The 25243-nt window shown below is 40.9% G+C and overlaps 1 protein-coding gene and 1 long non-coding RNA gene across 2 annotated transcripts; one reads left to right on the plus strand and one right to left on the minus strand.

Annotated features, from left to right (window-relative positions):
• The first annotated feature begins 371 nt into the window (after positions 1-371).
• LOC139196201 (uncharacterized) lies at positions 372-1436 on the plus strand. Its single transcript, XM_070821871.1, has one exon. It carries the CDS (start codon positions 372-374, stop codon positions 1434-1436), a length of 1065 nt encoding a protein of 354 aa, XP_070677972.1.
• A 21534-nt stretch (positions 1437-22970) lies between these two features.
• On the minus strand, positions 22971-25243 carry LOC108173431 (uncharacterized). Its single transcript, XR_003773889.2, has 5 exons — positions 24899-25243; positions 24694-24809; positions 24230-24298; positions 24075-24151; positions 22971-23231 (listed from the first exon to the last, which is right to left on the minus strand). It is a non-coding gene; the product is annotated as an uncharacterized lncRNA (long non-coding RNA).

Raw genomic sequence — 25243 nt, forward strand, 5'->3', positions numbered from 1 at the left:
TTGCCTCGGTACCCAGCCTCGTAACACAGAAGTACCCAATCGAACCTCATGCGTTTTCATTGAAGGAATAGTAGAGGATTGGGACGAAGACGGCGGTGAAGGCTCTGACCCTCCAACTATGTCGTTTCTCTGAAGACAACTTGATGAGCAATCTCGGCAGGTTAAACAGACAGTTGTTCAAAAAATGAATAATTTGCTCGAGGTGATACGAAACAATAATTAATGAGATCTATACCAGACTGCTGGAATTATTGGTTAGCAAAGCCTTCGAATGAGGACCAGTTGATCAGGCTCGGAAGTTTCCACTTAAAAATACCCCGCCACAGGCCGAAGTAGTGTCTACTCGGCCTAAAACAATTGATTTAGAAAAGATGGGAGAATCAAGTAGCAGGTCAGATGGATCCAACCAGAGAGTGGAAGCAACATCCGTCAATATGACCGAGGTCCAACAAATGATTTATTCGGCCATGAAAAAGGGGTTGAAGTTCTCGAAATTCATCCACCCATATTCGGCTTATGTGGAAAAGTTTGAATATCCTAAAGGTTTCAAGATTCCAGATTTCAGCCTTTTTGCTGGAGAATCGTCTTTATCCTCGTTAGAACATGTGGCTCGTTTCACTGCGCAATGCGGAGACGTCAATAGTGATTTTCATAAACTACGGTTGTTCAACTTTTCGTTGACGGGCTTAGCATTCGCATGGTATATCAACCTCCCATCTAATTATATCCAAAGCTGGGAGGAGTTGGTTGAGAAATTTCACGAACAGCTTTATCGGCTAGGGATTGAAATGTTAGTTTCTTCATTAGCTAGGATAGCTCAAGCATATGATGAGTCACCAATGGATTATCTTACAAGATTTAAATCAGCCCGGAATTGGTGCCGAGTACCTCTTCTCGAAGTTAAATTTGTTAGGCTTGCTCTGAATGACCTCGACGTGGAGTACAAAAATGAGTTCTTAGGGGTAAACTTTCAAGATATGTATGAATTAGCCCAGCATGTCAAGCAATATGATTATTTGCTCCGAGAAGAAAAAATCTTGAAATCTCTATCCCGAGGAACGATTTACAAAAATCCTACTGTCAACTGTGCATCGATCGCAGATGAAGATTCCCAATACGTCAGTGTGGACACGGCCGAGATAGTAATAGATAAACTATATGTTTGCAAGGCATTGACTCAAATTAATTCCAAGGATGCCAAAACCCGCTTGGCCACTGAAGAGACGGCGAAAACATCAAAAGTTTGCACTTTTGAAATCACAAAGGCCAAGGCAATTTTCGACCAATTGTTATTAGCAAAGTTCATCAAGCTTCGGCCAGGACATAACATTCCCAAGGCCGAAAAGCTTAAAGGAAAGATGTATTGCAAGTATCATAACTCGACTAAGCATACCACCAATAACTATGTCGTATTCCGTGATGATATCCAGAGCTAGATTGACAAAGGTAAGTTAAAGTTTCCTGAAAAACGAATGACGGTCGATGCTGATCTATTCCATTCGACAACAGTTGGCATGGTAGACTTCCGTTTGCCCAAGAACAAAGGGAAAGGGAAGGCCGAGTTTGTCTTAGTACAACACGTCCCAAAGAAATACTCCCAGCCATGACTCAAGATCAACCTATTTTCCAATGAACCACCCACCGAGTTTTCGGGATCGGCTGTAGTTAAATCCATGTCCGATTTCAGTGCAGAAGAAAGTGATGGGCCGATAGTTTTGTGCAGCAATTATAGAGCACGCGTCATATTAACTGAACCCAAGGAGAAACTGCCTCAGACTCAGACTCCAACATCATGACAACAATCTACGGCCGTGGCGGCACCTCCAAATGAACGTAGTGAAGGCCAGCGCCAGAAAGGGTTCGATAGGCTCGGCCCCCCAAAAACAGACAGATGGCCTTACTTCGGTCAGACGACGTCTTGCTTTTGACACACCATTTTATAATGAGGATTATTATTCGTGTAATTCCAGTAGCTCAAGCTTATCAGCGAATCCAAAAACCTTCAGGCCGCCTGAACCACGCGACCAACGTTGGTATAGTTACAATTCTCCCACTGACATGTATATTGCACTATCCAAATCTCAGAAATGTCGAAGTCAGCGTATAGACTGCATGGCTCGACGGCAGGAGGCTCAGACTGTTTCGGCCACTAGATGGCAGCTGAAAGAAGCGGTAGAGAGCGGAGATGACCGGCCAACCCCAACAATCATGGCTGTATTACAGGGGCAGAAGGAAACCAATCGTGACTACGAAACTACCATTAAAGAGTTCGAGAAGTGCATCAAACTCCTCATTCAGCCCAAGGAGATAAAAGCTCACTTCGAGCAGTTTCAGAAAGATGCCGAAAGCCAACTTTCCCCGTTACCCCTGAAAGAGTCGCTAATAAGAGTTCGACGGAATCTACACCATCTGTTCCTCGGTGAATCCTTAGAATACATGAAAGAATTTCACAAGAAGTATTTTGCCAATGATTTGTATGGACTACCCAAGGCGTGTCAAGAAGCTCTCGACTTGGCACTAACTTGCCCCGACACTGAACAGATCATCCAAAAAACCACCAACCCAGCAATGAAAGCTACATTCTAGCATATTCGAGAGGCTAGGGTTCTTAGCTTCGAGGTCGATCCATACATGGACATTGATACAACCGAACTCCATTTTTTCTCTCCAATACCTTTAACATCTACGATATCACCTCGAAGTCTTCTTAGCCGTGTCTTTATTCGGTCTAACGGTCAATGAGAAAGATCGGGTGGCATGTTTGAACGCCTACCTAGACATAAGGGACGCCCGGATCGCCTATGAAGAACTTGCTCGAAAAACACTGCAGGAGCAAAGTCAGACACTGAAAACAAACAAGCTTGACAAATACAGTCCCAAGGAAACAAGGTCGGGATCCTTGGCACAAGAGAAAGTACCTGTTGAGACACCCGACCATCAACCCGAGGATGCTCTAACGCATGATGCTATAGTCCTTAATAACTCAGAAGACGATGACGACCAGGATCCAATGAGCCCTTCAGTCCTTAAGAATATGGAAATCAGCATGGTCTATGTTATACCTGCTGAATTCAAGCTAAATATACACCAACCAAATTCCTTGGATGGTGATGTGGTCGCCAAGGAAGCAACACAAGTTGATTTCATCACCACAATTGAAGATGAGCCAGAAACAACGACGACAAACTTAAAACAGCCCTGGCCATCTTGTTTCCTAGCTTCTCCTCGGCTAATCTTCAGCATTTAAAGTCGTTGTATGTCACGACCCACATTGAAGGTTACCTAATCTCCAAACTTTTCGTTGATTACGGAGCAATGGTCAAGATCATGCCCGTATCTGTCATGAAAACATTACGACGATCCAACGACAAACTTATTCCTTCAGGAATAACCATGAGCAGTTTCATTGGTGACAAGTCTCAAACCAAAAGAGTACTCCCTTTAGAGGTGAACATTGCAGGTCGCAATCACATGACCGCATTTTTATCGTTGACTTTAAGACCGAATATAATGCTTTGCTCGGTAAAGATTTGATTCATCAAACGAAATACATCCCTTCTTCTTTATACCAAGTTCTCATTTTTTGGGACGGTAAATCGGTCGTGGTCTACCCAGCCGATAATCAGCCGTTTGAAACCAACATGATTCATGCCCACTATTATGATGATCACGTCGGCTACATTACCCTATAGGGTTTTAATGAAGATGGACAGTCGACTGAGATCTCAGTCCAGAAAGCCATCAAGGTAGGCGCCGAGATTGTCCACCAGGATTCGGCACGACTCGACTTGGCCAACTTGATCCCTACCACTGATGATTGACGTCAAATACGAGAGGTGTCGGATCGTGGTTTCATCCACGATGGAACGTCTGCTGGCCCATTGATATGTTATTTCCAAGCACCCATATTCGAGCATCAACTTAATCGAATTTTTTGCTGAGGATGATAATAGCCCAGTACTGTCGTTAGACAAAGTTCAGGCCGCACCAACCGAACTGAAAGACAGTCGACCCCAAGTTAAGAACCCCTTAGAGGAAATAAATGTCGGATCGACCGATGACTCTCGGTCGTTATTTATTAGTGCACTGTTACCCCATGCCATAAAAGTCGAACTCTGTCAATTACTCAACGAGTTTAAAGATTGTTTTGCTTGGAGTTATCATGAGATGCCGGGCCTTAATCGGACCCTTGTTGAACATGAATTACGCATCAAAGCTGGTTGTAAGCCTTTCCGTCAGCCCTTTCGCCGGTTCTCGACCAAAGTACAACTTGGCATAAAAGACGAACTAGTTTGACTTTTAAAAGTCGGGTTTTCGGACCACTTGATACATCGAGTGGCTGGCCAATATCATCCAGGTGCTAAAGAAAAATGGCGCCCCACGCATATGTATCGATTTTTGTAATCTAAACTTGGCAACGCCCAAAGACGAGTACCTGATGGCGATCTCCGACTTGCTAATTGACGATGCATCACATCACGAGATCCTATCCTTCATGGATAGGCATGCCGGTTATAACCAGATTTTCATCGCTGAAGCTGATGTCCATAAGACTGCATTTTGGTGTCCCAGGGCACTCGGCACATATGAATGGGTCGTCATGCCCTTCGACCTCATGAATACCAGTGCAACATACCAACGAGATATGAACATTATTTTCCATGATTTAATTGGTACCATCGTCGAAGTCTACATCGACGATGTGATCATCAAATCAGCACAACGGCAGACGCATTTGGATGACCTCCATCAGGCATTCCTACACATGCACCGGCATAATTTAAAGATGAATCCCGCCAAATGTGCCTTCAGCGTATCAACCAAAATTTTTTTAGGCTTCCTCGTACATCACCGTGGTATTGAGGTAGGCGACAACAAGGCCCGCGCAATGATTAATGCTCCACCACTGACGACTAAGAAATAATTACAGTCGTTACTTGGCAAGATCAACTTTCTTCTACGATTTATTGCCAACTCGACCGGGAAAATGAAAACATTTTCCACGCTTTTGAAAATTAAGGACTTCGACACCTTCGAATGGCGTGCCGAGCACTAAGAGGCATTCACACAGATCAAAGCCTTTCTTACGACTCCACCCGTCCTCGTTCCACCACAACGAGGTCGACCTCTTAAACTGTATATCTCGACGACCGAACAATCCATCTGATGCCTTTTGGCATAAAACAATGACGTCGGGTGCGAACATGCCATTTTTATCTTAGTTAAAACCTCAACCCACCAGAGATTAATTACTCCGCTGTCGAGAAGCTCTATCTTGCCCTATTTTTCATCGCTTCAAAACTCATACATTACATGCTCCCATTAGTCACTCAGGTCATCACCCAGACTGATGTTATTCGTTACATGCTCACTCGGCTGATCGTAAAGGGCCGCATCGACAAGTGTACGATGGCCCTTTCTGAATTCAGCTTGCAATATGTACCCCAGAAAGCTGTCAAAGGTTAAGCTCTAGCCTATTTTTGGGCCTAACACCCTTCCCCATATGAATTCGAGGGCACTGACGTTGACATCGGCCTGATACATACACGTGATAATTACTGGACAATGTACTTTGATGGTTCCAATACTTCAGTCTTGGCTGGCGTTGGGATCGTTATTCAATCCCCTACTCATAATCATTGGTATTTTTCTCTCAAGCTCGATTTCGATTGTACGAATAATTAAGCCGAATACGAAGCCCTTGTTATCGGCCTAGGCGTGCTGTACGATTTGCGGGTAGCTCGTGTCCTTGTTCTTGGTGACTCCGAACTTGTCATTAATTAACTCAATGGGACTTTTCGTTGCATGAGTTGTACTCTGGCGCCTTACCACATGGTTACCAGCTATCTGGTCTAATCCTTCGACGACATAACTTTCAAACACATAACACTAACATCAACGAATTGGCTCAAATAGCCTCCGGAACCCAACTCATGGGGGGCAAATTAGGCCAAGAAATACCTATGTCACGACAAGCACATTCGGCCTTGATTAATCAACAAGTTCTCTAACGTGATTGCATGATCCGTACATAAGTCATGTATTTACCTTCATTGTTAGAACGGAAGGACACTATTGAGGTTTGTGTCGTCGAAGCATTACCAGACGATTGGAGAAGGACGATTATGCGATACATTGATAACCCCAATGAAAAACACGACTGATGGACAAGGGTGCATGCCACAAACTACGTATTATACCAGAATGAGTTGTATCGAAAAGGTGAAGATGGGTTACTGTTGTTGTGCCTTGGCCCATAAGAAGCTACTCAAGTAACGGCAGAAGTACACGAAGGAATTTGCGAAGCCCACCAATCTAGATGAAAAATACGTTGGTTACTTCAACGACACGGCTATTTCCAGCCGAGTATTTTGAAGGATTATATTGAGTACGCAAAAGGTTGTGTATAGTGTCAAATCCATGGGCCTATACAGAGAGTACCGGCCGAATCATTATATTCGGTTACCAAACCATGGTCGTTCCGAGGATGGGCCATTGATGTTATCGGTAAAATCACACCATCTTCTGGTGCAGCCAAACATGCATTGATACTTGTTGCAATGAACTACTTCACCAAATGGGTCGAAGCCAAGTCATATGTCGAGCTAGCGTCTAAGGAAGTTTGTAGTTTCGTTGAAGAAAACATTGTGACTAGAATCGGCATGCCAGAAACAATCATAACAGATAACGGTACGATCTTTACATCTGACATATTTAAGGACTATATGGCAAATCTAAAGATTTGACTTGAGCAATCTAGGCCATACTACCCGCAGGCGAATGGACAGGCCGAGGTAAGTAACAAGGTTCTTATTGGTATTCTTGAAAAGATGATAAAAGAAAAGCCAGACATGTGACACTTAAGGATAAACGAAGCGTTATGGGCTTATCGAACCTCTCTACAGACAGCCACCAAAACAACTCTGTATGCGTTAACTTATGGACACGACGCAATGTTGCCTGTTGAGCTAAGTATAAACTCGTTGCGAATAATTGAACAAAGTAGTTTGTTCAACGCTGAGTACAGTCAATCCATGAGACAAGAGCTAGAAGATTTAGAAGAAGCTCGGCTTAATACTTATAACTTATTAGTGGCTCAAAAGAAGATCGCCAAGTGTGCATATAATCAACGAGTTAAACAAAAAACGTTCAGCGAAGGAGAGCTGGTTTGGCAAACCGTACTACCCATAGGAATTAAAGACCCTAGGTTCGGCAAATGGTCGTCGAATTGGGAAGGGTCATTCGTTATTCATAAAGTCCTCGACAATGGGGCATACCATCTTAGAGATCGAACCGGGATTGTTCATAAGTTGTCAATCAATGGAAGGTTTTTAAAGAAATATTATCCAGTCACATGGGAGATGCGAAAAAAAAAGTTCATTTCATTTCATTAAGTTCATTTCATTGGTCGATCATTTTACAATCAAATAATTCTAGGGTGATGAAGGAAGAAGATATTCAAGAACAGCCTTCAGCTCCAACCACCTCACCTCGCCTATCGTGACCTTAGCTTACCGATTCCTCTTGTCCATCTTCAGCTACTCGACTCGCTTCACGCTCGCCGCGTATTTGGTTAAGCAAGATTTACCACCCAACTCAAAATCATTCGCAAGCTTAGAAGCAATTGCCGACCTTCGATTTTGAAGTTCGGTAATTTGACGGTCAAGGTCGACCAGGGTCTTATTTTTCTCCTTTAAAACTTTGACCTTCGGACGAAAAGCGTCTCGAACGACCGTTGCAGCTTTCAAGTCATCGTCAGCCCGAAGAGCTTTCTCAAAAATACTGAAATATTCTCAGGTCCGTTCCAAGGCGGACGACGCTTGAATGATGGCTTCGGAGCTCAATTAACCATCAGCTCCAAGATCGTTCAGACATGCACGCACCGAATTAAGGCCCTTACGCTCGAGGATTTGCGAAGCTGAAATAGACAAAAGCTCCTGCAACCAAACAAGAATAGTTGATTCGACGGGTTCAGTCGTAGCTGCTGAAGAACTAGTCGCTCATGAAGTGCTGGATAAGAGAGCATCAAACTCGACTTCCCATGAAGGCTGCACAAGAAAATAGTTTAGACGCAAGGAAATTCCTAAAAGAATGTAGCAGGGAGGATTTGTTAGACCTGCCGAGATGAGACTTTGGCCATGTCTCTGGGTTCATTGCTCGAACTTAGAAAGCTTAAAGGCCGAGCCCAGTGTTTCAGACTGCTTCTTAATTCACGCGGCTGATTAAGGTTATCTACGTTCGATTGCCATTGAGGTGGCCGAGAAATATAGATAACATCTTTCACCGTATAAATTTTTTGATGAAATGAATAACTGGGCATCTGACAGTTAATATTTTCTCGGTTCAAACTTGTTATAACAAAATTGACAAGAGAAAGTAATCGAGCCTTACAAAAGTCGAGGTCACTTATTGAGAGGGGATGCTGAGGCCTTAGTCCTGCAGATGAAGTGGAGTTTCTGACGTCGCTTAGGTTCAATGATATGCATCTTCCCACGATCAGTTGCATGAGGATCAGCCTGGTTGGCCGCCTCAACTACGGGGGGAAGATCAACGAAATGAGCTTAGGTTGGTCGAGAGCGACTCGCTGGTGGAATCTTGTCACTCTCATCATCCTGAAACAAAGATTGTTAATATTTTTTTAATAAGTAAAGGGAGTTGACAACATAATCATACATCTTCTAAGATGACTGCTGATTGTTTTAGATTCTTAGGGAGATTCTTCCCGATCGAAGGGGTTGCCTCCCCTAGTACAGGTATTCCTATCGACCCTGGAGCTGCAGGCGAGTCGACCAGCGGTACAACAACTGGCTCAACCACGATCTCGGGGACTTCAGATGCTGGTTAAGCTTGGGTAGCCGGGCTGGTTGGAGAAGGTCGATTCTCCACTAAAGCCTGAACAACAGAAGCAGGATGAAAAGCACTCGGAGCAGTTATCTCGGTGGTGTGGCTAGAGATAACATGAATCTCCCGCGCTCCATTCTTTACCAATTTCTTGACTCGTTTTGGGGGATGGGGAGCTTCACCTACTGTCTCGGCGTTCGGGTTAGGCCGTTTGCTCGATGTGTTTTGTGCGGCAGCTTTGGATTTCTTGGATGAAGGGGCCAATTTTTTCTTGACCACTGTTGGGACGACCACGTCCGCCTGTTTTAGTACCCGACTGCTTAAGAAAATGAAATCTCATTAGTAAAACCGTTCAAGTGTTTGAAGAATAAAGGTAGAAACATGGGTATACCTTGGGGCGCCTTTTTAGATTAAGGGGCGAAAGATTTCTTGGGTCGGTCACAAAATATTTTATTGATGACGTCCTCGACCGAAGTGCCAATAAAGTTGTGAGTATATTCATCCCACCAGTCGCCGAAGGTGTTGGTGCCGAGAGATTCAGGAACAGTTGGTCGAAGGTAAAATTTCTTACACCGTTCCTGAAATTCTTTCTCGATGTCTCTACACTCCCTTTCTAAGGAACCAGAGATGCGCCCTCGGCTTAGAAGGGAGCGGGAAGAAAGCAAAGGCACCGGGCAACCTTGGAGGTAGCCGAGCTGTCGGGCAGCAAAGTGGGGGTGGTAGACTTCCCAACTTTCTCAGTGAGCATCGCAACCGAGGGGAAGGTCGCGAGATAACATGAACGACCCTCAGTTTTGACAAAAACTGGAATCTTCGCTTTCATCTAAGTCGATGTGGGAAGTCTGATGGAGTTGGGGTATTCTTGACGATGACATATCAAAAGTTCATCATCAGAAATGACGTCCAAGCCGAAGCGGTGTTTAAAGACTTCTTCAGCTAGGTGAATAGGTACCAGTCGAGGGGCCAACTGAAGGTCGAGTGCTACAGTAGACTGGAGGCTGGAGATTTCTGGTCGAAGTGTGGAGAAATAAACCTGTAGCCAGAGTTAGAACACCCAGAGAGGTCTATTCTCGTGCTGGTCGATCTTGTCGATGGTCGTTTCTGCCAGGCAACATAGAAGGTTGGCGAGAATGGGGGGGACTGAGTGCCAGAGAGTGATCACTAGCCAGAGCTTCCGCCACCGGCATATTCTTGACCAAGCATTTATTCGACTTGGTACAACAGATGAATTTGTTGTACCAGTAAAATAGGAAGGCCTTATGTTCTCCCTTCCATAGACTCGCCTCCCCCTGACCAGCAAAATAGAGGATAAGGGTGTTGTAGTTTAGAAAATTCTTGTGCAATTTCTGAACGTCCTCGTTTGAAGGCTCTTGCCTTTCTTGGCTCAACGTTTCGACGACCCGTTCGTCGAACAACACCTTGAGGTCAAGGTTTAATGGGCATCCAATAAGGGTGGTGTCAACTAGAATGCCAAAAGGAGAAGTCCAGATGATAGCCGAGATGTCGAGGATTGTGAGAGTTATAGGGCCAAATGGAAGAACCATGGTGTTAATGGCCGAACACTAGAGGCTTTGAGCTTCCATGAGGAGTTCTTTATCCATTGTAATCTCCATGGTCGAGAGCTTGATAACGTCGTGGATACCAAGAGCCTCCCACTCTTTACCAAAGAATTTTTCCATTTGTACGACCCAGGCCACCCAGTTCGCATTGGTCGAAGGCCAGGATCCTTGGGGTTTTGTCTGGCACCACTTTGACCAATCGAATCATTACAGCAAGCTTGCCAAGCAGTGTCTTTTGAACAGGTTGGTGATGGATGATGGCACCGTGTCTTTGAAGAGTGGGCCCAGAATTTGGTGAGTGGTGTTTAGGTCACTCTCGAAATGCAAAATCTTGATGGTGTTCCGATCTATGAAGTCATTGCACTTGTTGCACTCGGTGGAGAGCTCTGAGATGAAGGAGGCCATTGATGAAGGCTAAAGAATTTCTGAGATGAAAGCTTAAGATTTTTTGGATTTTGAAGGTTTTGAAAACAAGGTAACGAGAAAATTTCAAGGGTTTTGGAAAGCGTAAGGCACAAATGGAAAGGATCCGATTATTTATAGGCATTTGGGACGGAAGGCTAAACATTTGATTTTCAAAATAAAGGGTAGAATCGAGCGGGAGAGTTACTAATCATTATACATGCTCAGAAAATTGAGGCTAGAAGATTGAGGTTTTTACGGTTTGAGGACGCACGATGGCGTGTTGCAGCAGGTTTAGTGCAAGAAAGACGTTTTGGCGGTCGCATGTTTTCGAGGATCATGATTGACGGCTGCTAAGGTAACTAGGGGGCTGACATGTGACAGCATTTGTGAAATCAAGGTCGTGGGGTTACGTTTCATAAATGCACATGGTGGTAGTTCCCAAGAGGCGGTTTCACTTCTTCAAGGTCGAGGCTCGAACCAAGGAGTATAGGTTGATGACAGCAGAAGCGAGGGGGCAATGTTTGGGCCCAAAAATATTGGTTTGGGGCGAGTTTAGAATTGTTCTCAACCTAGTATTGGTTGGGCCGAGTTTAGAATGGTTCTCGACCTAGAGACCGTGTTTAGGTGTCGTTGGGGGTTATCCAGCTTATGGGCCGCGCAGTCGAAGCTGGCCATATCCCGTCGAGAACCTGTGGGATGTGGGTAAGTCTTATTACGAGAAGGAGTTTCGACAGGATAAGAATGTTGGAGTTTGAGATTGAATACGGTCTGATAACGAGTTAAGTTCAAAGTCCTAGTAGAAGTATGACTGGCCGAGATAAGGTTGGATCGGGGAAAGGAGTTCTAATCCGAGAATGATTGGGATTCAATACAGGTTGGCTACTATAAATAGGGATGAAGGACATCGAATAAACCCCTTCCAATTCAACACACAAACTGCCCTGCGCAAACCCTCGCTTTACGCGAAACCTCTCAACAACCTTAAGATTTTTGTTTTCCTTTTTCGCCAACACATCTTCAGTTTGGATAAACAGCACTGTGAAGGCAACCGGCGAACATCTTTAGTTTGGATAAACAACACTGTTGCCGTAGAATCAGCCAACCGTGAAGCACTTTCAGTTTGGATAAACAGCACTGTGACAAGACCGACTGGTTATCTATCCAAGTCTCGGTCGAGAAGGATTTTCAAATCCTTATTGGCAGAGGTCATCTTGTTAGCCTTCTCAGCGAAGCGAGATGTTACAAGTTACTATACTCAGCACATCGAACGCCGAGTTGTTTATGATTAGTTATTTGCATGTAGGTTTTAGAGTTCGACATTCTGACAGCCGAACCACTTTCACAATCAAGACGTACATTTGTTTTGAGTATTTGTGTCCCTATACGTTGGTGTTGATTCGGCATGCTTATACTCTCACGAACATAATCACCGTGACCGAATCTGGCACCGACATTTTACTCGTCAGCTGAACTCGACCGACGAGTTGGCACACCCTGCAAACAACTGAATGACGTAGTTAGCTTATTAGTTACTCGGTTTGCACACCACGTAGACTTAGTAGTTTTTAGGGTCAACAAAAATATAGGCCCTAAAAGAAATTAACACATGGGTACAAAATAAAACTAAAAAGAAAATACTACAAATTTAAAAAAATGTTGCAAATTAAAAGTGGGTACAAACTAAAAATATAAATATATGGTACAAAGTTTAGGCATAAAACATAAATATACCATATGTAATTTTTCTATCATTGATTAAATATACAATGTCACGTGACGGTATACACATCACTACAAACACAAATAAAACTTCAAAAAATATGGGCACAAAAAGAAACTAATATATGGGTACAAATTAAAAATGAAAAAAAAATTGGTACAAATTAAAAATAGGTTAATATAGGATAAACAATTTAGCCATAAATATAAATATACTAATTGTAACATTTTTAACACTAAAGGAATATATTTAAAAATAAAAAAAATATTATTCAAATAATTAATGATGTTATTAATATCCAAGAACTTTGATCAAAAATTAAAAATGAAAAATATTTTAATCAATGTAATAGTAAAAAAAAGAATGTAAACCTAATTTCTCTTTTAAATATACATAAGAGGAGGCCATGTAAAGGGACAGAAATAGCATGATTGAACGTGAATGCGATTGCTTTATTTGGAAAATGACAATTAACGGTATACCGTCTCCAAATTCAAACTTAATTAATTAGGTAGCACAATTATTTTTCCTCACATAGAAATCCGTATGTCAAGTTGTCAAGAAAGCCAAAATTTATATTTTATTCCATTTTAGATCTGAACTCTATCTTTACGCGCCAACTTTAAGTATTTACTCCCTGAATTTCCACATGAATTAGCTATTTTAGGTAAGCCTACGGACTTTGCCCTGTGATAAGCATGCATGCATGCATTACCAAATATGAATTTTCCACGGCAAAAACGGCTGGGCCTGTTGAAAACAGTAGCAGTGGTGGATCGAAACGAGAATTTACATGATATGACCAAACTGTAGGTGTTCATCGCTATTTTGTAACATGATACCAAAAAGGCATGTATAATACACTATTAGCATGTATTTTGTGTCATGTAAGTCTTTTTTTTTTAACTACGTGATCTAATTTCTGATTTGGTCATCGAACTCAAAGCTTTGTTTAAATGATAAGTGTAACAACCAGTTCTGAAATTTACGGAATAGAAGGACAAAATCGTAATTTCACTTCAAGTGGGGATATTGTATTTTTAAAATTGTGGTTCTTGATTGGTCTTAATTTGTGTGCTTGTGGGGCCCATTTCTGTTGGTTTGTACCCCCGGCTCCATCTCTCTCCTCATCTCCTTCTCCCCATGTTTCTCTCTGGAAAAACCTCACAGCTTTATCTCCCTCCCTCTCGTCTCGACTCTCTGTGCTCTCTCCACCCCAGCGACCAATGCCACACTTACATACTCACACACAGCTACCACCCCTTGGACCTGTTAGACCATGTCATAGTCCGCGTGTGGTTTCAAGAGTTTGTGATCAAGTCAAACTGTTATCCAACCAGAGTTAGTTTAGGTTAAGACTCTTTCAAATATTCCTTTCCGTGTAAATCCAAGTTTGATCTTTCTGTTGTATCTTTGATTTTCAAATCTCCTTGTAAATAGGGATTTCAGTTCCCTAATGTAATCTGGAATGCATTATAAATACATGCAGCCCATCACTGATTGGATAATGCAATTGAAGTGAAACTGTGAGTGTTTGTAAGTTTTACATGGTATACGAGCCCTAGCAGTCTAACGACACATATCAGTTTTTTTTTTCCTTTTTTCTTCCATGGCCGATTCTAGCAACGGTGCTGCAACCCAAACCTCCAACCTCACAAATTCCACCATGAACCCCTTCTCGTCTTTGACCACAGTGGTGAATATTAAGCTGGATCGTACCAATTATCCTCTATGGTTGGCTCAGATCTTACCTGTTCTCAAAAGTCGGGACCTGATGGGTTACGTCGATGGGACAGTTGTTTGCCCTCCCAAACAACTTTCTGGAAGTACCACTACCAATCTTGCGTACACAACATGGGTGCAGTACGATCAAATGATACTCAGCTGGATTAATGGCTCACTCACGCCGTCTGTGCTCTCGGTCGTGGCCAGCAAGAGGACCTCTCGTGCTACCTGGGAGGCTCTTGAGCAACGGTATGCCTCTACGTCCCAGAATCGCATCTTGTTTCTGCGGAATGAACTTCTACAAACAAAAAAAGGTGATTTGTCGATTGCTGATTATCTTGATAAGATAAATGCTATTTCTGATAACCTTGCCCTAGCTGGCAAACTTGTGGATGATGATGAACTTGTCCAGATTATCTTGAACAATCTTGGGCCTGCTTATGAGATGACAGTGAACGCTGCTCAGGCACGTGATACTCCAATCACGTACCCTACGCTTGAGGTGCTCTTATTGACAACTGAGAGAAGGATGACTGAGCAAGCTGCTCCACTTATGGAGGCTGCTCCTGTTAATGCCTTTGTCACTGCCAGAGGTCGTGGTGGACGATCTCGTGGAACTGGACGCGGAATGGCTCCGGCTGGACGTGGTGGTGCTGCTGGAAACCAGCGCGGTGCCAATCCCCGCAACAATTATTTTACTAACAGTGTGAAACCTAACTTTGCATGCAATGGTGAAAAGTTCAATAGTGCAAGAGAAAGGATTATATGCCAAATTTGTGGCAAACAAGGGCATCCTGCCCTAGATTGTTACCAAAGAATGAATGCTGCGTATGAAGGAAGGATCCCAGCCAAGAAACTCACTACCATGGCCACCTCTCCAATCACTCTTAACCGCCAAAACAATGGCCAGTGGCTGCTTGATACTGGAGCTAATGCTCATGTCACTCCAGATCTTTAGAATTTGGTTAATCCAAAGGAGTATAACGGTAATGAGAATGTGGGTGGAGTAGGTAATGATTCTGGAATTTCTATTTCTCATCTTGGTTCAAATACTTTACAAACTAAATCTTGCTCATTTGAATTAAAAGATATCCTAAGATGTCCCACTGCCTCCACACATATTATTTCTGCCCACCGATTTACCCTAGACAATCATTGCTATATACTTATTTTCCCTCATTTTTTCCTTGTCAAGGACCTCAAGACCCGGAAGACGCTTTTCCAAGGGAGATGTGAGAATGGCTTATACCCATTTTCAGGTGGCGGTGGACAGTTTAATTACCCTATTTCAGTGTGTGTAGGCGTTCGAGTCTCGGCTCAGAAATGGCATTCACGCCTTGGGCATCATGCCTCGTCTATTGTCCAGTTTTTAATTTCAAATAAGAAAGTACCAATTCTTAGTGCTTCCAATGTCAAGTTTTGTCAGTCATGTCCCTTAGGCAAGAGTACTAAATTACCTTTCAGTAGCTCGGAGTCTGTTTCCCAATTCCCTTTACAACTTTTGCATTCTGATGTTTGGTGTTCTCCCGTTCATTCAGTTGAAGGTTTTCGCTATTATGTGTTATTTGTGGATGATTATTCTAGGTATTCTTGGGATTTTCCAATGAAAACTAAATGTGAGGTATTTGAAATTTTTGTGAAGTTTAAAGCACAGGTTGAAAATATGTTTAACCGTTCTATCAAAACTCTTCAATGTGATAAAGGTGGTGAGTATAAAAGTCATGTATTTCAAACATATCTTGCCACTCATGGCATTTCCCAAAGATTTTCGTGTCCAAAACATCCTGAACAAAATGGTATTGCCGAAAGAAAACATCGTCACATTGTTGAGACCAGTATTGTCATGCTTTCTCATGCACATCTTCCAAATAAATACTGGGTGGATGCTTGTTTAACAGCTACTTATTTAATTAATAGGTTGCCAAGTCGTGCCTTGTCTCACAAGTCTCCCTATGAACAATTGCATGCCAAAATTCCAAAATATGAAACTCTTAAAGTGTTTGGTTGTCAATGTTATCCTTGGTTAGTGCCTTACGCACAAAATAAACTCCAACAAAAGTCAAAACCATGTGTATTTTTAGGTTACTCACTGAATCATCAAGGGTACAAATGCTTAGATTTGTCCACGAGACGAATATATTTGTCTCGCCATGTCCTATTCGATGAGGACACTTTTCCATTTAAGGAACTCACATCTTCCCTGGAGAGCGTTGGATACACAGGTAGTGTGACTTCCCCTGACTTATTATTTACGTTTCCGCTTTTATCACCATCACCACAGTCCAATTTGTTACTTCCTCGTCAACCTTCACAAGTCCTACCCCAACCAAATCCCATCTCTTCTGATATTCCTCATTCACATAATCTCATCCCACCCTCTAGTTTACCTGCTCCTCGTGACACACCAGCCCCATTGCCTTTAGAACCCTCTAGGTCTACCACCTCATCTTCAAATGAGCAAAAGGCGGTACCATTTCCTGAAATGAACCAATCCGTGTCAGTTGATGATCACGGTCCTACTTCCTCCACTCAACAGTCTGTGCCACCCGCAAGGATGACTACCCGTTCACAATCTGGCATTCAAAAGCGTAATCCCAAATATGCCTTGCATGTTACTATTAATCCTTCTCTTGTTGAACCAACCTGTTTTAGTCAGGCCATCAAGCATCCGGAATGGAGGAATGCCATGGTTCAAGAGTTCAATGCCTTACAGCGGTGTGGTACCTGGAAGCTTGTTCCGTATCATTCACGAATGAACTTGTTGCCTAACAAATGGGTTTTCAAGCTTAAACAACGTGCAGATGGCTCGGTTGAACGGCATAAGGCGAGGCTCGTTGCAAATGGCTTTCATCAGAAGCCTGGCATTGATTATACAGAAACTTTTAGTCCCGTGGTGAAGCACAGTACCATAAGGCTTGTTCTTAGTCTTGCGGTTTCACACCGATGGCCCATTCGACAGTTGGATGTACAGAATGCGTTCTTGCATGGATTTTTGAATGAGGATGTGTATATGTGGCAACCGGCCGGTTTTGTTGATCCGCAGTATCCTAATTATGTTTGCAAATTGCAAAGGAGTATCTATGGCTTGAAACAAGCTCCTCGAGCTTGGTTTCATAGGTTCTCGGAATTTTTGCTTCAATTAGGGTTTCAAGCATCCACTTGTGATTATAGTTTGTTTGTTTATAATCACAGAGGTGTTTACTTGATTCTTTTGATATATGTGGACGATATTTTGTTAACAGGAAATAGCTCCCGGCAAATGACTTGCTTAATCAACAAACTGGGAACTTTGTTTTCCATGAAGGATTTGGGTCCATTACATTATTTTCTCGGTGTTGAAGTCAAATATGTGGATGATCGGATGCATTTGAGTCAAGCTAAGTACGCGTTGGATTTGTTGCAGCGTACCAAATTCTTGGATGCCAAACCGATTTCCACTCCAGTTTCTTGTGGCCAGAAATTGAGTGCTTATGATGGTGAGGCACATGACAGTCCAGACTTATATCGCAGTGTTGTTGGCGCACTACAATATCTTACCATCACCAGACCCAATCTTTCATATGTTGTGAACCAGGTATGTTAGTTCATGCACTCTCCAAAGACTATACATTGGACGGCAGTCAAGAGGATCCTTCATTATGTTAAGGCCACGTACAATCATGGTCTTCTGTACAAACCTGGTAATACACATCTCACGGCATTTTCAGATGCTGATTATGCTGGGAATCCTGACACTCGGCATTCCACTGGAGGTTTCTGCATTTACTTAGGCTCCAATCTTGTGTCCTGGAGTTCTAAGAAACAAAAAACGGTGTCTCGCTCGAGTTCAGAAGCTGAGTACAGGCAGCTGGCTTACACTGCTGCGGAACTGTCATGGCTACGGTCACTTTTTCGTGATTTACAGTTACATCTTGTATGTCCAACGATTTGGTGTGACAATATATCGTCCATTGCCTTAGCTTCGAATCTAGTATTTCATTCGAGAACGAAGCATTTGGAAGTTGATTATCATTATGTTCGTGAGAAGGTGGTTCGTGGTCAGCTAATGGTGAATTATATTTGTTCCCAAGATCAGACAGCTGATTTGTTCACTAAAGGCTTGTCTGCTATGCGTTTCAAACTTCTAGTATCCAAGCTTCCAGTTGTATCTCCCCCTGTCAGCTTGCGGGGGGATGTTAGACCATGTCATAGTCCGCATATGGTTTCAAGAGTTTGTGATCAAGTCAAACTGTTATCCAACAAGAGTTAGTTTAGGTTAAGACTCTTTCAAATATTCCTTTCCGTGTAAATCCAAGTTTGATCTTTCTGTTGTATCTTTGATTTTCAAATCTCCTTGTAAATAGGGATTTCAGTTCCCTGATGTAATCTGGAATGCATTATAAATACATGCAGCCCATCACTGATTGGGTAATGCAATTGAAGTGAAACTGTGAGTGTTTGTAAGTTTTACAGGACCATCCTTTTCTCCTCACCCTCCCCCGATCACTCTCCCTCTCTTCCTGGCCCGCACTGGAGCACAGTCATTGTGCTTGCACCTCACCGACGAGTTTTCGACAGTGCAACTAAGGTAAGCCTCCTAAGATCCCCTTAGATCATGTTTTAGGTTAGTTTAGGGTGGTTTTGAGAACCTTGGTAACGTTTGAACGCATGAACAACTCATGGAAGCATTCTCCATTCTTTTTTACGAACCTCGTAAGTTGAAGACCATTTTCCGGCTAACTCCGGCCACCAAACGCCTTGAAATTGGTATGAATTTCTTCCTTGTTCGGCTTCATTTTGGTATATTGCACGACCTGTTTTGGTTACGTTTTGGGATTAAACGGAGCTTGGAAAGATCCGACTTTCCTCGTCTTCGAAACCAGCCTGGAAACGGGGCCAAGCCCGACCCAAAGACACTAACCCGGCCTAATCCTTGGGTCAAGCTATCCGGCCCAATCTCTTAATCCAGTAGCCCAGGTCCAAAACCCTAAACTCTAACACCTAAAGCCATTACCCATTAGCCCTATCTCGCCCCAACCCAAAACCCAAATAAGGAACCGGCCCATTAACTCAAACCCACCCCAAACCGGCCCAACCTAGGACCAAGCCCAACCAGGATGGAATATTCCATCATGGAATATTCCTGAAATATTCTCTAAAATATTTATGAAACATTTTCTTGAAAATATTCTTGGAATATTCTTTGTGCTGATTTTTTTGTTGATTTTTACGAAATTTGCTTGAGATCCTTCTTAGGTAATTCAACATTTCGAGTTCGTTTTCGACGTCTGTTTTCTCAAATTAAATTTTTTGAATAGAGTTTTATTAATTGGACCCTTCATGTGCTTAGGTGCATTTATTGTGGCGTTTCCGGCTTCGCTAGTTTGCGTGGCTATTCATCAGCGAATTATCTATGAGTGGACCCCTTCTAAAATACATGTTTTAATAGTAGAAATACATACATGAAAAACATGATTTAATGGTTACGTTTTATAAGCAAATTAGATTTACGCTTTATGATTATTATGGTTTACTGAGAATATTTTGAAAAACCATACTTTATTGAACTTCTGTTCTTTGTAGTATATATGATGGATGACTATATACTATTTAGAAACATGTTTTTACACTTCTTTGTAGTATATAGATGGATGACTATATATTATGAAGATGTTTTTGAGATATATATACGTATGTTGGAAAGATTATATTATATGTCATTTGCTCATTCAATTTTATATTATTTCTTTTTAGTATTCTAGTTAGTTATATCCTCTGAACATGTTCCTCATTTGCATATTAATTATATTTAAAATTTATAAGTCTTATTTATATTCTTTAGTTCTCATACATCTTAGTATAGTTTCGTTACCTTCGGATGTCGGCTAGCACGTACCTAATGTTCGAGGAATATCAGGACCAGACGTGTCAATAAGTATTTCCGATTTGGTTGTCGAACTCAAAGCTTTGTTTAAATGATAAGTCTCCTACTTGTGGTGGGACGAAGCGGTTGGTAATTGAACATGGAATAGGAACACATCATTGAACTGGTTCATATCTACTGTCTCTCTGGATAGTGCCATTTCCAACAGCCACTCATCTTGACAAGTCTCCTACTTGTGGTGGGACGAAGCGGTTGGTAATTGAACATGGAATAGGAACACATCATTGAACTGGTTCATATCTACTGTCTCTCTGGATAGTGCCATTTCCAACAGCCACTCATCTTGACATACGAATAATATATATATATATATAGCATATACTCTTTAGTGCCTAACCAAATTAAGAACTTAATCAAGCACACGCTTGAGGGAAATATATATATGTATATGTGTGTGTGTGTGTGTGTGTGTGACTAAATTGTGATTAGGGTTAAGGAAAAAATCCTATCAACCATTCTAATCAGATGAATAAACTGATTTGTTTTTATCCTAAATGAGTGTAATCTTAAGCTGAACCAAAGCATACCATAATTATTGTGGTTCGACTGAAATTGGTCCTTTAAAATGAATGAGGATCCTTTTTAGATCCTTATTGTGAGGAGTCTGATGATCATTAAATCGTGTCTGTTCATTGTACATCGTACAATCAGAAATTATTTTAAATTAAATATAAATAGTATCTGACGAAAACTGATCGTACGATATACGATGAACGAACACGATTTGCGGATCCTCCTTGTGGTTTTAAAATTACATAAGCTTAATTATTTATTATATTTTTCGAAATTTGTTATTAGTAGTTGTCCTGAAGGAATTCGATCTTTTTACTAGGTCGGTTTTACTTTAGTTCGATTATGCTAATAGTGCGAGCCTAAACGAAACAAAACCGGATGACAATATTATTACATTAGTTCGTAGTAAAACTACAGTAATACTAAGGGTGAAGCTATATAAACTATATATGCATAAACCATATGTTGTAGATTACAGCGCGATTGATGGTTGCATTTTTCTTAATAAGGAATCCAATTATTAAACGCGGCATTACGTGGTTCATAAAAAAAGTTTAGAAACATGGTCTCTCTATATTTTCCAAATGCTAAACCAAAACCTGAACCATGGTCTCTCTATATTTTCCAAATGCTAAACCAAAACCTGAACCCTAAACACCTATTGCGTCAGCTGAACCCTAAACACCTATTGCGTCAGCTGAACCCTAAACACCTATTGTGTCAGCTGAACCCTAAACACTTTAGCCACTATTCGGGAGGCTGGCTAGGGCCTAGCGTCTAGACTGGTAGGTGGGCGCTTAGGTGGATTAGGCGGATTTGAGTAAATCTATTATATTTTATTTAAATAAGTGTCTGCTTATACTTCAAATATTTATAATTTCATCATAAACTACAAAATAAAATGACATATATATTATAAAGTATTGAAACATAATGAAAACATAGGGAACAAGCATTTAATGTGTGTTCATTTAAGTATGCAACAAGTCTCTTACAATTTATTAAAAACATAAAACGCAAAATGAAAGTTATCTATTTTCTGTCTAAGTGAGTCGCAACCTAAGCGAGTGCATAGGCGGGTTTGGACGGGCTAAACAGGTGCCAAGGCGATCTAAGTGGGCACCTCAGCAGGTTTAGGTGCATTTTCTTAATTTTTAAACGTCTAAGCATGAATCTGGACGGTGACCAACCGTCTAGACAAGAATTTTTAGAACAGTATGCGTCAACCCTTACTATGTACACAGAAATTGAAGCTTGAAAACACAAAAATACCCTTATGTCTGCATCTCAATTGCGAATGCGGAAGTTTGTCTTCTTCTCAATTGCGAATGCGGAAGTCTGGAAGAGTACGCTAGAAAAATTAAAATTCCTGACATGCAATGCATCTGCTCTACCTAAAACCCTAAAAACAATACCCAAACACCTGCAACGTACACAGAATTTGAAGCTTCAAGACACAAAAATGCCCTTATCTCTTCTTTTCCATTGTGAATGTGGAAGTCTGGAAGAGCACGCTAGAAAAATTAAAATTTCTAACATGCAATGCATCTGCTCTACCTAAAATCCTAAAAACAATATCGAAACACCTGCAACGTTATATATATATATATATATATATATATAGAAAACTTTTAAGGAAAGAGATCTCATATTTTCATAAGAATTGGAATTAGTTGTGGGGTCCACATCACATCAAACTTTAACGATCCGAACTGTCTATTGTTCAAGTTGCACCTCATAAATCATCCTTGTAAAATATTAGCCAAATCGGAAATGTTTAAGGTATATAATTAAGTTTTAAAAAATTACCAAATACTTTGTTATATAAGAAACAATAAAATGTTATCTTGATCATTAAATAGGCAAATAGTTTCAGATTGAATTAAATTTTTGCAAGGATGATTTATGAATCAAAACTTAAAAAATAAACGGTTTGGATCATTGAAATTCGATGTGAAGTGAGCTCCACACCTAATCCCTATTTGCTTTTTGGCACCACTCTAGCATAATCATTTCAATATTTAACTACTAGAAATTTGGCTAAAAGACACCCTTTTCATTGGTGTCTATTGTCAATTGTGGATACTCTCATTGGTGGCAAACCTCAATGGCCACCAAGCAGCCACTAAATTAGAGAACATGTCCTATGTAGAGCACTTTATTGTAACAAACACCACCAATTAGATAACGGTGGCACAATGAATAGTTACACCTTTGAAATATTATATACTTTTTATACATTGGTGGCCATGTTGTAATATGTTTTTAAAAAAAAAAACAAGGGCCATTAATCTAGACTATATATATAGTTAATAGACTACACAGAATTGCAGTTTTGCTAAACACATATTCAAAAAAATCAGATCTAAAACCAATGAGCTATACTAAAAAATATGAAACTATCCGTCAAAGTACGAAACAGGCACCAAATTTGAAGGAAATTGCCACTTAAAAGACTTCACATTTTCTTGAACACCTCCAAACATGTTTTTTAATAATGACGTGCTCATCGTAATGCTTGAGCCTTAGTAATTGCTATCTCTACCTGCAAACACATAAGCACATAGATCAAATGACTAAAATACACACAAAAGTATGCCTTTACAGTTTTATTGTTTCCTACAACCTGCATAAAAAGCATATACTTGCGAGTATGAGTCTCTAACATTCCACACGAAAAACTGATGTGGCAAGTAGATCAATTTTTCAGCAGATAAATTCATGAGTCTCAACATTTCACAAGTGATATACTTGCGAGTAGATAAATTTTCGATCAGCGGATATGGTTATCAATTATGACATCACAAAAACATTCTAAAGTTAAGACTCACTATTTTGAAGTAGTGGCTTGATGTTATCAATTTACATCAAAGTGAACCATTTATTTAATGTTTGGGTCTTAATATATTACAAATTCAACATCAACACAAGCACCAACAAATTTCAATTTGTTTTCATTTCTTTTTATTCCTTTTTGTTCAACCCAATCAACTTCCTTGAGAAATAAAACAAAAGGTAAAGAGAGAAAGAGAGAGTTCCCAATCTAACTCAACTTCGCCTTTGGAAACTAGGCACTGGAAATAGAGATGGACTTGCTGAATATTGATAGACTTGGTGGCTCTGAAAACTAAGTACTAAGATAAATTTGTTAAGTAATTTTATCATGCTCAGGTTTTTTTTTTTTTTTTAAGGACAAAATAATCACCCAAAATTAAAAGCAATTGAGAGCGAGATTGAGATAGAAAGACACAGATGTTACACTTTTATCGTATGAAATACAACATGATATGTATACTCTTAACTGGAAGATTGAAAACAATGCTATAACCAAAACTGAAGAGAATAGTAATGTCACATAATGGGGAGAAAAAGAAGGAAAAGAACATACCTTCTAGCTTCACCAAGTATACTCTTAAGGTTCTCCACGTAGTGATCGTCAGGTAGGTTCTCTACCAAAATAGTGCACTATAATGCACAAATTAGATGCTTGAAGTTTCCGAAAAATAATACTTAAAAAAATTAAAATCAAGTTCGAAAGGATACCTTTGGATCCCTGTTTTCAGTTAATGGAAGGGGATGAATCTGTTACACTTTTCCATTCGAACTCACAACCTACAAGAAAGAGATGTATGCTTATCTTTAGCATATTTGTCATTCAACTTGCACTTAATTCTATAATAGAGAACAAACTTAGAACATTACAAGGAGGGAAGACTCCCTCAATGCAGTCCCTATTGACAAATTGTTTCAGACGAGCTTTTTCATTTTTCTAAAAAAAGCAACAACTGAAATTGGAATTGCAAAAAGAATTGGCAATAGTTAGTGAAAACTGTTAATATGACAGTGTGAAGAAAAGGTGGTGCACAAGAAGTAATATTGTTATAGATAAAAAAATAATAATAATAAATAACTAGAACTTACTGATCTAAAAGATTCAAGATTGGGAGCTTCATCTTTAACTATAATATCAATTACATTGTGGTTAAGGAGAAAATCACCCTGTTCACCTTAGTTTTTTTTAGAAGAACCATGTTCACCTTAGTTTCACTCACAACATTCCAAGGCTTCCATTCTTCTCGGCCCAGGTTGGAAACAACCTTGGTTAACCTTCTTCGTCCTCAATCTTCGACATGCATAGAGAAAATGGAATTAAAATTCGAAATCTAGAATCGATCCAAAAACTAAAAGTTTTTATTTTGAGAAATCACTTACAGTAGGGAACAGCCACGAGGAGATGATCATTTTTACCTCTTGGGTTAAGGTCCAATTCCGGAAAACTTCGCCGAAAATTGGCCGGAAAACCCGCGGTCACCGTTTCTTAGATCTGAAATTCAGAAAATTCGGCTACGAATTTGTAGAAACTAACTTAAGGGTTGGAAAGAGGAAGGGAAGAGGCTTCTGGAGGTATAATTTGATGGTCATTGGTGACCGGAGGACGGAGGCGTTGCTGCATGAAAGAGAAGAGGTAGAGAGAGGATACAGGAAGGAGGAGAGAGAGAATGAAGGGGGAAGCGAGCGGAGAGAATGAAAGGGAGGAGTTGGACTTTTGTGAAGGGG

The sequence above is a fragment of the Malus domestica genome, chromosome 05 (assembly GCF_042453785.1).
Source record: "Malus domestica chromosome 05, GDT2T_hap1".
NCBI classification, from domain to species: Eukaryota; Viridiplantae; Streptophyta; class Magnoliopsida; order Rosales; family Rosaceae; genus Malus; species Malus domestica.

Excerpts from the sequence above, each read along its gene's own strand:
- LOC139196201 (XM_070821871.1), top strand. The coding sequence starts at position 372 with ATGGGAGAATCAAGTAGCAGGTCAGATGGATCCAACCAGAGAGTGGAA.